The 11950-nt window shown below is 57.1% G+C and overlaps 1 protein-coding gene across 1 annotated transcript in view; it reads right to left on the bottom strand.

Moving 5' to 3' along the window:
• Positions 1 to 5654, bottom strand: part of LOC101934160 (complement C3-like) — a 49586-nt gene extending 43932 nt beyond the window's left edge. Inside the window, exons 1-7 of the mRNA XM_065575626.1 lie at positions 5497 to 5654; positions 3694 to 3898; positions 1988 to 2147; positions 1786 to 1856; positions 1075 to 1163; positions 361 to 443; positions 150 to 237 (exon numbers count right to left, since the gene is read on the bottom strand). Coding sequence (XP_065431698.1) covers positions 150 to 237; positions 361 to 443; positions 1075 to 1163; positions 1786 to 1856; positions 1988 to 2147; positions 3694 to 3898; positions 5497 to 5573 — 773 coding nt within the window. The 5' untranslated portion in view covers positions 5574 to 5654. The remainder of the gene's footprint in view (positions 1 to 149; positions 238 to 360; positions 444 to 1074; positions 1164 to 1785; positions 1857 to 1987; positions 2148 to 3693; positions 3899 to 5496) is intronic.
• Between the last annotated feature and the right edge of the window lie 6296 nt (positions 5655 to 11950).

Below are 11950 nucleotides of genomic sequence, written 5' to 3'. Positions count from 1 at the left end.
GCAGTGCTGACAGGGCCACATTCTACTCCCGGGCTGGTATTGGCGCTTTGGGCTTGCGAGGGCCACAGGCCCAGGAGCTGGCGCCCTGCCCCCCAGCCTGTGCTGCCCCTGCGGGACGCCCCAGGCGGGGCTGACGGGCCCCGGCTCACCTGGCTTTGATGGTCACGGTCAGGCTGTCGTCGCTGAGGTAGAAGAACTTCTTGTTGGGTGTGAGCAGCACGTCGAAGCTGGGCAGCTCTGGGGGGACAGGGGGCCGGGCTCAGACGGAGGGCGGGGGTGGGATGGGGGACTGGTTGGGTTCCCCGCGGGGGAGCGGCTCCGCCAGACGCCCCCAGGCCCCGCGCTCAGGCCTGCACTCACCGTACTCCTTCACCTCGAACTCGGCGCTCTGTGGCTGCCGGGGGCTGCTCTGGAACCGCGTCATGATCCGCCAGGAGCCCAGGCTGGAGGGGAACAAAACCCAGCGTGGGACACCCGGCAGCCCCCCTGCACCTCCGCCCGCTGCCCGGGGGAGGGGGGCTCCTGGCTGAGTCCAGCAGGGGCACGAGCCACCTCAGCCCCCTGCAGCCTGCGGACAGGCCACGGTCAGTGCCCCCCCCCCCACTGCCCTGTGCCCGTGGGGCAGTGCCCCCACTGCCCTGTGCCCATGGAGCTGTGCCCCCCACCCGGGTGTCCATGGGGCTGGGCCCCTCCTGCTGCCCATGGGGCTTTGCCCCCCCACTGCCGTGTGCCCCCCCAGTGCCCATGGGGCTATGCCCCCCCACTGGCCTGTGCCCACCCACTGCCCTGTGCCCATGGGGCTGTGCCCCTCTTGCTGCCCATGGGGCTGTGCCCCCCCACTGCCGTGTGCCCCCCAGTGCCCATGGGGCTATGCCCCCCCCACTGGCCTGTGCCCACCCGGTGCCCGGTGCCCATGGGGATGTGCCCCCCCACTGCCCAGTGCCCATGGGCCTGTGCCCCCCGACCTGGTGCCCATGGGGCTGTGCCCCCCCCACTGCCCTGTGCCCCCCCGCTGCCTGGTGCCCATGGGGCTGTGCCCCTGGGGGCTGTGCGGCCCGTGGCTCTGGTGCCCACCTGACGTGCTCAGGGATGCGGAAGGTGCCGGTGTACAGGCCCTTGTCCAGTTTCCGGGTGGTGCTGCTGACTGTGATGCCCTCGGGACTCTGGGGTGGGAGGGGGATTTCAGGTCAGTGGGGCGCAAGCAGGCCTCCCCAGGGTACCTTGGGGGGCTCGGCAGGGGGCGAACCCGGCTCGTGAGCCTCTGGTGGGTCCCTGGTCGGCCTGAGGCCTGCCAGACTCGCTACACCCACCACGCCGTTGCCAGGACACGTACCCGCGGGTGGAGGCGCAGCGTGGCCCTGGCGCCAGGCCCAGCGCTGTCCGAGGTGCTGCCAGACTCGGTTCTCGGCATGTCTGGCAAACCCCGCACCGGCCCGACCCAGGCCAAGGAACCAGCGTCTGCCCAGCCTGGGCGCCAGGCCGAGCCATGGGCATTTCTGTGTAACACCTTGTTGGGAGTGTCATGGGGGGGCAGTGCCCTGGGGGGGCAATGTTATCGGGGCCCCCACAGGCCAGTCTCTGCAGGGGACTTTATGCGCCATGACATACCGTCCCCAGGCCTCCAGCAAGGGGTTGGCTGGATGGTGGGTGAGGGGGATACTGGACATTGGGGGTCTGGGATGTTACCGTGCTCTGGCTGCACCATTCTGGTGGCAGCAATGGGATCACTAGCCCCACCCCTTCTGATGGGTTAGCCCCACCCCCTTCTGGGATTGGCTGTAGTACCTGGATTGCAATGATGCAGTTAGCCTCCAGTGGGTCCATCCGGTGGTTGACGGCGAAGACCCTGTAGTTCACTGGAGGGGTGAAGAGATGGGAGATGTTGGGCTGGTTGGGTAGCTAACCTGAGTGCTGAAGCCACTGGCTGCGCCCCCCGCCCCACTCGCCTGCAACCAGGAGACACCCCCACCCCAGCAGCATGCCTCACCATTCTGGCCGGGGGTGTAGATGGGCTTGTCAGTCTGGACAAAGGTGTAGCCAGTGTGTGGGGAAATCAGGATGTATTTCTCCAAGGGGACATCTCCGAACGTGGCCTGGACCACCACATACTGCTTCTCGGTGCCCTCGGAGACGTACTGCTCTGGGACCTGGAGGGCGTGAACGAGCCGTGCCAGAGCCCCGGGTGCAGCCCCGCATCGCCTGGGAGCATGCAGCACCCAGCCCCGGCCGGCTCCCGGGTCAGGGCACCTGGGTCCGTGCACCGCGAGGGACAGACCCGTGCTAGTGCCTGGGGCCCCGTGTGCACAAGGGCAGCTGGGGATACACACACCCCACATACCCACTACATGGAGAAGAAACTCCCAGTAAGGAGCCTTCCCCTCTTCTGAGGCGCTCCAGGGGCTTGGCCAACCACACACTTCCCCCACCTGCCAAGGGAGCATCAAGGACCGGGTCACCCACCACTGAGAGGCGGCCACCTCTGGAGAGGACCGCGGCAGGTGTTTAACAGCTGCACAGCAGGCTGGGGCAGGGAGGGCCGGAGAACCCCACCCTCAGCTGTGATGGCAGAGGGGAGGGGGCCGGGACTCCAGTGTCAATGCCCCGATTCTCACAGAAAGGGCAGGGGGAGGCCTTAGCAATGGGGGGGGCCAGGGGTGGAGTTTCACATCTTGTACAAAACCCAGCAGCAACCCCCAGGGACCAACACTGACTGTCAGGGGAGAGCCCCCCACTGATCCCCCACTCCACTCCCCACAACACAGCACCCCCCCAGTGAGCCCCCACCCCACTCCCCACAGCACAGCGCCCCCGCTGATCCCCCACCCAGTTCCCTGCAGCACAGCGCCCCCACTGATCACCCACCCCGTTCCCTGCAGCACAGCGCCCCCCACTGATCCCCCACCCCACTCCCCACATCACAGCGTCCCCCAGTGAGCCCACACCCCATTCCCTGCAGCACAGTAGCCCCTAGTGCCAGGCTGGGGCAGTGGGGTCAGCACTGAATGCCAGGGGAGAGCGCTCCCTACTGCCCCCCCCGCTCCCCATGGCACCCCCCCCCCCCGTTCCCTTGCTGGTCTCCCCTCAGCGAGTTGCTGGGGCTACAACAGGACATGTCGTGGCTAGAGGTGATGGCCCCCGTGACAAAGTGGGACTGTTCTTAAGGTTTTCTCTGAATACTGTGTGGGTGTCTCAGTTTCCCCTATGCAGCTCTGAAGTATCTAGGTGGGGGGACCAGGGGGTGTGATTGTTGCAGAGCCCTAGGGGGGCAGGTGTGATGGTGTCTGCACAGAGAATGGCCGATACCCTGTCTCCTGGCAACTGATGGCCTGGGCCCTTCCCCGGCAAGTGCCAACTGAAGGTGTTGGAGAACAAAGAGATCAGGTGGCCTCCTGGCTCGGGAAAGGGACAAAGGCCAGAGGAGGGGCTGGAGGGAGTTTCAGTTTCGAGCTGGCTGGGGAAACGGAGGGAGGCCCAGCACCGGGGTCTGGGCTCCCCACCCCTGAAGAGGGACCCGGCTGAGGGGTCCCGTTCACTGGACCTACAAGCTCTGTTTTAGACCGTGTTCCTGTCGTCTAATAAACCTCTGTCTTACTGGATGGCTGAGAGTCCTGGTGAATTGCAGGAAGTGGGAGGTGCAGGGCCCTGACTCCCCCACACTCCGTGACCCCCCCTCCAGCCTCTCCTGTCCCCCACCTGCACCGTGGTCATGGCCAGGAAGCCGTTGGCCAGGCTCAGCCAGACGACTTTTTCTTGCAGCATCGTCCCTCTCTTCGGGAAGTCAAAGAGCCGGATCTGCACGCGGATGTCCTGCGAGAGGCTCCCGGCCTGGGCCTGGGCCTGGAGCACCACGTTCTCCTCATTCCCCACGCGCAGGATGTTGGGGGCCGCCAGGAAGTACCTGCCGGGGAGTGTAGATAAATCTCTGATAATTTTCATATGCCTTTACATTGTGCCTCTTCATATAACCTTGTGGTGGGTCTACCCACGTGTGACCTCTGTTTTCATGGGACTTTGTATCAAAGCCTCATTTAGAAACTTTGCATTGCCCTTGGTATAATATTATAGCCCCTAAGGATAGAATAAGATAGAAGAAAAATTTCTTTTTGCTAGCAGTAGAACAAGAGCTCTTCCCCCCCCCCCCCCACTCTTAATCAATTGCCCTGTTAAATGAATGAGGTGTGGATGAGCAAGGCATGGAAGGCAGCACCTCCAGACAGCCTCAACTGTTGGAGAGGGGCTGGGAGCCAGACCCAAGGACAATAAAACGTGTCAAGTGGGCTCATTAAAGACAAGCAGACATACCAAGGGCCTCGGGGGTTAGAAGCAAGCACCTTCTTTTGGAAACACCCTCTTTGCAGCATTGGGACAACACTCAAAAGAAAACAGCACAAAGGACCAATGGACACAGACACAGAGTTTAAATCTGGTCTAGATTTGCATAAGAGGGAAGCTGCTATAAAAGTGAGGTGTCTTGCAGAGGACCCCGGGTCTCGTCTTGTCAACATGGGAGCATCGATCCGGATCGGCAGAAGCCCGGCTCCACCCCCTCCCCCATCTAACTCACCTGGCCAGTGAAGTTAAGGGGAGCAACTAATTGGTAACAACAAGACGGAGTGTGTTTGTGTGTGTGTGTGAGTGTAAGTGTAATATATTATATGCATATAATACAGTGTTAATGAATACATGTATTACTAATAAATGTGGCGTTCTGCCTTATTCCCCCTGAAAAGATCCTGGGCAGTACTTTAAGTACAACAGGAGGGCACCAGGCTGGCACACAGGAGACCTGGCTTCTGTGCAAGGCTCTGCCACAGCCGGTCTGCGGGGCCTGGGCCGAGTCTCTTGGCCTCTCCTTGCCTCAGTTCACATCTACAATGGGGATAACAGCCCAGCCCAGCCTTGTCCAGCCCTCCCCTGCCTGGACTGGCCCTGCCCGACCTCTGTCGCTCCCTGGGAACCCTGCCCCCCCATCACTGGCATGGGGCGCACACTGAAGGGAAACTTGCTGCCCCACCGCCCCCATCTGTGGTAGCTGGTTCCCCTCCCCGGCACCTGGGTAGCTCCGCTGCCAGGGGAGACGTAGCCTTGGGGTGGGTTTGGGGGCGGCCAGGTACTCTGCTGGGGGAGGGGCACCGAACCCCCACCCGTTCTCCCAGGCTGGCTCGAGAGGCAGCAGGACCCCAGAAACCGGCTCGGGGGGGGGGGGGGGGGGGAGCTGGGCCCCCGCTCAGACGCCCCAGGACCAGCCCGTGGGTCTCACCCCTGGGCCACCAGCGGCTGGGCAGTAGGTCTGGCAGCCTGGAGCCTCCCCCGTTCTGTCTCTTCCCTGCCCCAGCCCCGGCCTGCTCCACGCGCCCCAGCCCCGGCCTGCTCCACGCGCCCCAGCCCCGACACTCACATGGGCCCAGCCCCGGCCTGCCCCACGCGCCCCAGCCCCGGCCTGCCCCACGCGCCCCAGCCCCGGCCTGCCCCATGCGCCCCAGCCCCGACACTCACATGGGCCCAGCCTGGCCCAGGTGTGGACCCAGCAACAGCAGCAGCGCACTGAGAAGGCTCAGAGCCGGGGTCCCCATGCTGCGAGCTGGGGGGCTGGAGTGGAGGGCAGCGCTGGGCACGGCCTCTTTATCTGGCTGAGTAAACAGGGCTGCCCTGTTGGGCAATCCTGGGGGACGGACTGTCAGGAAGGCCAGAGGTTTCCCGTAAGTGCCGGCCTGGGTTGGCCTCCCTGGGCTGCGGCCAGGCCCACGGTGCCTGGGCCGGTGCCATGCCCTGGTGCTGCTTCCGGGCTGCTCCACCAGCACCGGGTGGGGGGATGGAGCCGGGTGAGGGACACCCCCTGTTGGGGTAACTGCGGGGGGCTCTGCCCAGCACACGGCCCCTCTCTGCTCTCCGGGGGAGGCCGGCTGTGTCCCCACCTTGTGAGAGCAGGTGCTCTCCCAACGCCCCAGCGCCTGGAGTCCTGTGACGGGGGCACAATCGCCGCCTCGGAGCACAGACAATGAGGGAGCAAGATCCAAGCCCTTGGGGCTGCAGTGAGAAGCTGAAAACGGGGCCCTGCCAGGTGCCGATGCTGCGGGGCCAAGCAGCACAACCTGGGTGGTTATTGGTAAAAAGCTCTTGGGTTTCCTGGGCCGGTGCCTGGGTTTTGAAAGCTTCGGGGTGTTCCCGGTGTGATGAAGTGGGGGGGTTCTTGGTTTTTCCTTGTTTTCCAATGGTTTGCATGCAGAGGGGGTGGGATTCAGTGTCCCTGGGTGTTACTGGTTTAACGAGGGGAGGGGAGAGGGAGTTTGTTGTTACAGAGGACCAGAGAGGGAACTTGGGACCCCAGCCAATGGCCTGGAGAATGGAGACCCCAGCGACTGGGGACCTGACCACCCGAGGACCCAGCCCAGGAGTCACAGCCGATTCTGGCCAGTGGGAGGACAATGGACTGCGGGGAGAGGACCCCAGTGACCGGACCAGCCGGTTCCAGCCAGAGGGACCAGAGGACAGAAGAGAGGAGATGAGGCCCAGGCGACCCTGTTTCCCTGGAGAGAAGACAATGGACAGAGGCAGAGCTTGGGGCTGGAGGTATCCGATGCCCGGCTGGGAGCAGGGAGGCTCTGGGCTGGAGAGGGGGAGCAGGCAGAGCCCACCTGGATGTGGGGGAGACCAGGATGTGCTGGGGTGAGGGAGGCCAGGCCCTGAGGGCCCTGAGAGTTTCCTGTGCTGGGTCCAGACGTTCAATAAACCGAGGGGGCCCACGGCAGAGACAGACGTGCTAAGGCTCAGAGAGGTGCGGCTCCAGGAGGTGGAGGGGCCTGACCCCGGGAGAGAGTGGACCCCGAGAAGGGCTGTCTCACTGAAGGGGGCTCCCCCCCAGGGACTGCACGGGGCCAAGAGTGGGCACGATCTGGGAGTCTGTGACACCACATAATCATCCGCCCCACCTGCCCGCCAGGGCTCAACGACCCCACCCCTGTGACCAAGGAGAGGAACCCGCTGCGGGTAAGACCCGAACCGCGCCCAGACTCACTTCCCAGCTGGCTTGCGAGGCAGGGACCGCGGCTCCAGGAGCTCCGGGACCTGGCGAGGCCAGACTGGGGCTGGAAGCTGCTTTGTCGCCGGGTGTCCCTGCAACGTTCCCAGAGCAACCACCTCCCAGGTCCTTTGGGCGCTGGAGCGGGGGCAGCACCTGTCCCTGGTGCCTCGCCATTCCCCGGCTGGCCCCATCACCCCAGGTCACAGGGCAGAATCACGCTCAACTCGAGGGGTTTGGGCTTTATTAGCTAGCCAGCAAACAGGCAAAGAGGCTACAAGCAAAGTACCCGTCCATCGCGGTGGGGAGCTGCCGCCCTCGCTGAGCGGAGCTGTTTCCAGCCCCAGCCCTAGCCGGCAGAGCCGGGCAGACTCCCAGCTGGCGGAAACTGGCGCAGCTGCATTGACGGAGCTGCACCCCTTCGTGCCAGCCGTGGTTCGGCCCAGGGGCTTCCGCCCCTCGTCCCAGCAGAGGCTGCGTCCTTGGGATCCGCACTCACCACGCGGCCCCTGAAGAGTCATGATTTTCCTTGTTCGTTGAACTTCTGCAGAAGGGCCATGGCCACAGAGGGTGTTGCCCCTGACAGAGATGGGGTGATTGGCAGCCGCCGAGGCTCTGGCCTTTGGTTCCTGTTCTGGCTGGATGAGGGCTAGTGGAGGAGCCAGCAGGATTAAATGAGTGCATTGGTTACATGCAAACAGAATAAAGTCCAAAGCAAAGTATATCGACTCAGTGCTTGGCAAGGGCCAGTCCCACTGAGCTGGAAAAACAATTCTGAACCAAATTCACTGGGAAAAAGAATTGAAATGGAAAAATTGGGAACTTCTCAAGAACATTTTAGTAGATGCCCAAAAATCCAGTTAAGAAAGCAGGCCACACTGGTTAAAAAACCAACCTGGCTTAGAGGGGATGTGAAAGTGGCTATTAAAAATCATATATAACAAACAGAAGTAAGGGGAAGTTGATAGTAATGAATATAAATTAGAAGCTAGACGTGTAGGAAATTGATAAAGGAAGCAAAAGGACAGAAGGAGAAATCTATGGCCAGCAGAGTTAAGGACAATAATGAGTATTTTAAGTATATTAAGAACAAAATTAATCCTAACAGTAGTATTGGTCTAATGATTGAGGTGTCATTAGAGGAGGTTTTGGAACAAATTGATAAACTAAACAGTAATAAGTCACCGGGACCAGACGGTATTCACCCAAGAGTTCTGAAGGAACTCAAATGTGAAATTACAGAAATACTAAACCATAGTCTGTAACCTATCACTTAAATCAGCTTCTGTACCAAACGACTGGAGGATAGCTAATAATAATAATAATTAATGGAGATATCCCATCTCCTAGAACTGGAAGGGACCTTGAAAGGTCATCAAGTCCAGCCCCCTGCCTTCACTAGTGACGCCAATTTTTAAAAAGGGCTCCAGAGGAGACCCTGGCAATTACAGGCCAGTAAGCCTGACTTCAGTCCCAGGAAAACTGGTTGAAACTATAGTAAAGAACAAAATTGTCAGATACATAGATGAACGTAATTTGCTGGGGAAGAGTCAACATGGTTTTTGTAAAGGGAAATCATGCCTCACCAATCTACTAGAATTTTTTGAGGGAGTCAACAAGCATGTGGACAAGGGGGATCCAGTGGATATCGTGTACTTAGAGTTTTAGAAAGCCTTTGACAAGGTCCCTCAAAGGCTCTTAAGCAAAGTAAGCTGTCATGGGATAAGAGGGAAGGTTCTCTCATGGATTGGTAACTGGTTAAAAGATAGGAAACAAAGGATAGGAATAAATGGTCAGTTTTCAGACTGGAGAGAGGTAAATAGTGGTGTCCCCCAGAGATCTGTTCTGGGCCCAGTTCTATTCAATATAATCATAAATTATCTGGAAAAAGGGGTAAACAATGAGGTGGCAAAATTTGCAGATGATACAAAATTGCAAAACTGCAAAGAGCTACAAAAGGATCTCTCAAAACTGGGTGACTGGGCAACAAAATGGCAGATGAAATTCAATGTGGATAAATGCAAAGTAATGCACATTGGAAAACATCATCCCAACTATACATATTAAACGATCGGATCTAAATTAGCTGTTAACACTCGAGAAAGGGATCTTGGCGTCATTGTGGATAGTTCTCTGAAAACATCCACTCAATGTGCAGTGCAGTCAAAAAAGCAAACAGAATGTTGGGAATCGTTAAGAAAGGGAGAGATAATAGGACAGAAAATATCATGTTGCCTCTATATAAATCCATGGTACGCCCACATCTTGAATACTGCATGCAGATGTGGTCGCCCCATCTCAAAAAAGCAATATTGGAATTGGAAAAGGTTCAGAAAAGGACAATAAAAATGATTAGGGGTATGGAATGGCTGCCGTAAGAGGAGAGATTAATAAGCCTGGGACTTTTCAGCTTGGAAAAGAGACGTGTAAGGGGGGATATGATTGAAGTCTGTAAAATCATAACTGGTTTGGAGAAAGTAAATAAGGAAGTGTTATTTACCCCTTCTCATAATACCAGAACTAGGGGTCACCGAATGAAATTAACAGGCAGCAGGCTTAAAACAAATAAAAGGAAGTATTTCTTCACACAATGCACAGTCAACCTGTGGAACTCTTTGCCAGAGGAGGTTGTGAAGGCTAAGACTATAATAGGGTTAAAAAAAGAACTAGATAAGTTCATGGAGAATAGGTCCATCAATGGCTACTAGCCAGGATGGGCAGGGATGGTGTCCCTAGCCTCTGTTTGCCAGCAGCTGGGAATGGGCGACAGGGGATGGGTCACTTGATGATTCCCTGTTCTGTTCACTCCCTCTGGGGCACCTGGCACTGGCCACTTTCGGCAGACAGGACACTGGGCTAGATGGACCTTTGGTCTGACCCAGTCTGGCCGGTCTGATGCTCCTCGATGGAAATAGTAGAATTTACTCCTGGGGGAATTCTGTGCTACTGCACATGCGCATCATTAATTAGCCCCACGGAGTTCTATTTTTTTGCACAGAAAAAAGCTTCTGCCAAATGTGGCCGCAGTTCCGCCTTCTGCCCAAGAGAGGGCGCCGTGCTGCAAGAACAGCAGCCGCTCCCGGCAGAAAATAACGTCTGCAGTTCCGCCCTTGGCCCAGGAGAGGGCGCTGTGGCACTAGAACACAGCAGCCGCTCCCAGCCAGCCAGCGGGACAGGGGCTCTGGGGAGACAGAGCGTGGGGTCTGGGGGGGGTCAGACAGGGGCTCATAAGGGCTAGTGGGGGAGGACAGACGGGGGCAGGGTCTGAATGGGAGTGGAGGTGCAGGGCCACTGGGGGAGGAAGGTGCAGAGGGACGGGGGAGGGGGGCAGAGCTGCATAGGGACAAGGGGGTGGCTGGGAGAGGGCACAGAGACACATGGGGACAGGGGCAGCTGTGCCTGACTGAATGGGAGAGACTGGGGTCAGCCAGGGTCTGCATGCGGGAAGCTCCCTAACAATCTCCCCGCCCCTCAAAAAACCCATTCCAGACTTTTCCCACCCACAGCCCTGCAAGTTCACACACAGGCTCCTTCCCTCTCCCTCAGCTCCCCCATTACCCCTGACTCCCCCAAGCCTTTGCCCTGCTTCTGAGGGGGGCGGGAAATACGGTTCCGTATGGTAGTTTCAATGAATGATTACTCAGAGTTCTGTATTAATACGCGTAGTAAGGAATCTATTTGTCAAAAAACATTTCCTGAATCTTGTTTTGTTGTCTGTATTGTTACAGCCATACTTGCTGGCAGGTATTTTGAAATAAATGACCAAAAATAATTGAAACTGGTGTGATTATAATGTGTTATTTTGACAAATAAAATACGCAGAATTTTGCAGAATTTTAAAATACTGTGTGCAGAATTTTTAATTTTCTTGGTGCAGAATTCCACCAGGAGTAAACTGTCAATAATAATGTAGAAAAGGCAGAAGTGTTCACTAAATATTTCTGTTCTATAGTTGGAAAAAAGCCAGATGATCTAGTCATATCATATGATAAACCACGTCCCATTGCAACAGTAACTCAAGAGGATGTTAAACACCAGCTACTAACATCAGACATTTAAAAATCATCAGGTCAAGATTACTTGCATCCAAGAGTTTCAAAGAGCTGGCCGAGGGGGTTGCTGGATCATTAATGTTGATTTTCAATAAGTCCTGGAGCACTGGGGAAGTTCCAGAAGACTGAAAGGAAGGGAACGTTGGGCCAATGGTTAACAAGCGTCAATGGGACAATCAGGATAATTACAGGCATGTCAGCTTGACACTGATCATGGGCAAAATTATGGCGCGGCTGATCAGGGGCTGGATTAATAAAGACTCAATGAACACGGGTTTATGGAAAATAGATCCTGTCAAACTAACCTGATGCCTTTTTTGATTTGATTACAAGTTTGGCTGATAAAGGTCATAGTGTTGACCCAATATTCAGGCGTTTGACTTGCTATCGCGCGGCATTTTGATTAAGACGAGACTGATATCAAATGAACATGACCCACATGCACAGGATTACAGACTGGCTAACTGAAAGGTCTCCAGAGACAACTGTAAATGGGGGATCGTCAGCCAGTGGGTGTTTCCAGGGGTCCCACAGGGAGCAGTTCTTGGCCCTACGCGATTTAACAGCTGTATAATGACCTGGAAGAAAACATAAAATCACTGATCGAGTTTGCAGAACACATAAAAATGGAGGTGTGGTAAATATGGGGGGAGGACTGGTCACTGATCCAGAGCGATCCGGATTAGTCGCTGACCCACAGTGATCTGGATTGGTCACTGACCCAGAGCGATCCGGACCGCTTGTGAAGTGCAAGAAAACGACTTGTGTTTTAATTCAGCTCAAGGGAAACGTCTGCGTCTAGGAGCAAAGCATGCAGGCCGTTCCTACAGGCCGGAGGTTCAATCCCGGGAGCAGGGACTCTGAAAATCGTGGTGGAGAA

The sequence above is a fragment of the Chrysemys picta genome, chromosome 22 (genome assembly GCF_011386835.1).
Source record: "Chrysemys picta bellii isolate R12L10 chromosome 22, ASM1138683v2, whole genome shotgun sequence".
Taxonomy (NCBI): Eukaryota; Metazoa; Chordata; order Testudines; family Emydidae; genus Chrysemys; species Chrysemys picta.
The sequence above is the reverse complement of the archived record's forward strand: the minus strand, read 5'-3'. Positions and strand labels throughout refer to the sequence as shown.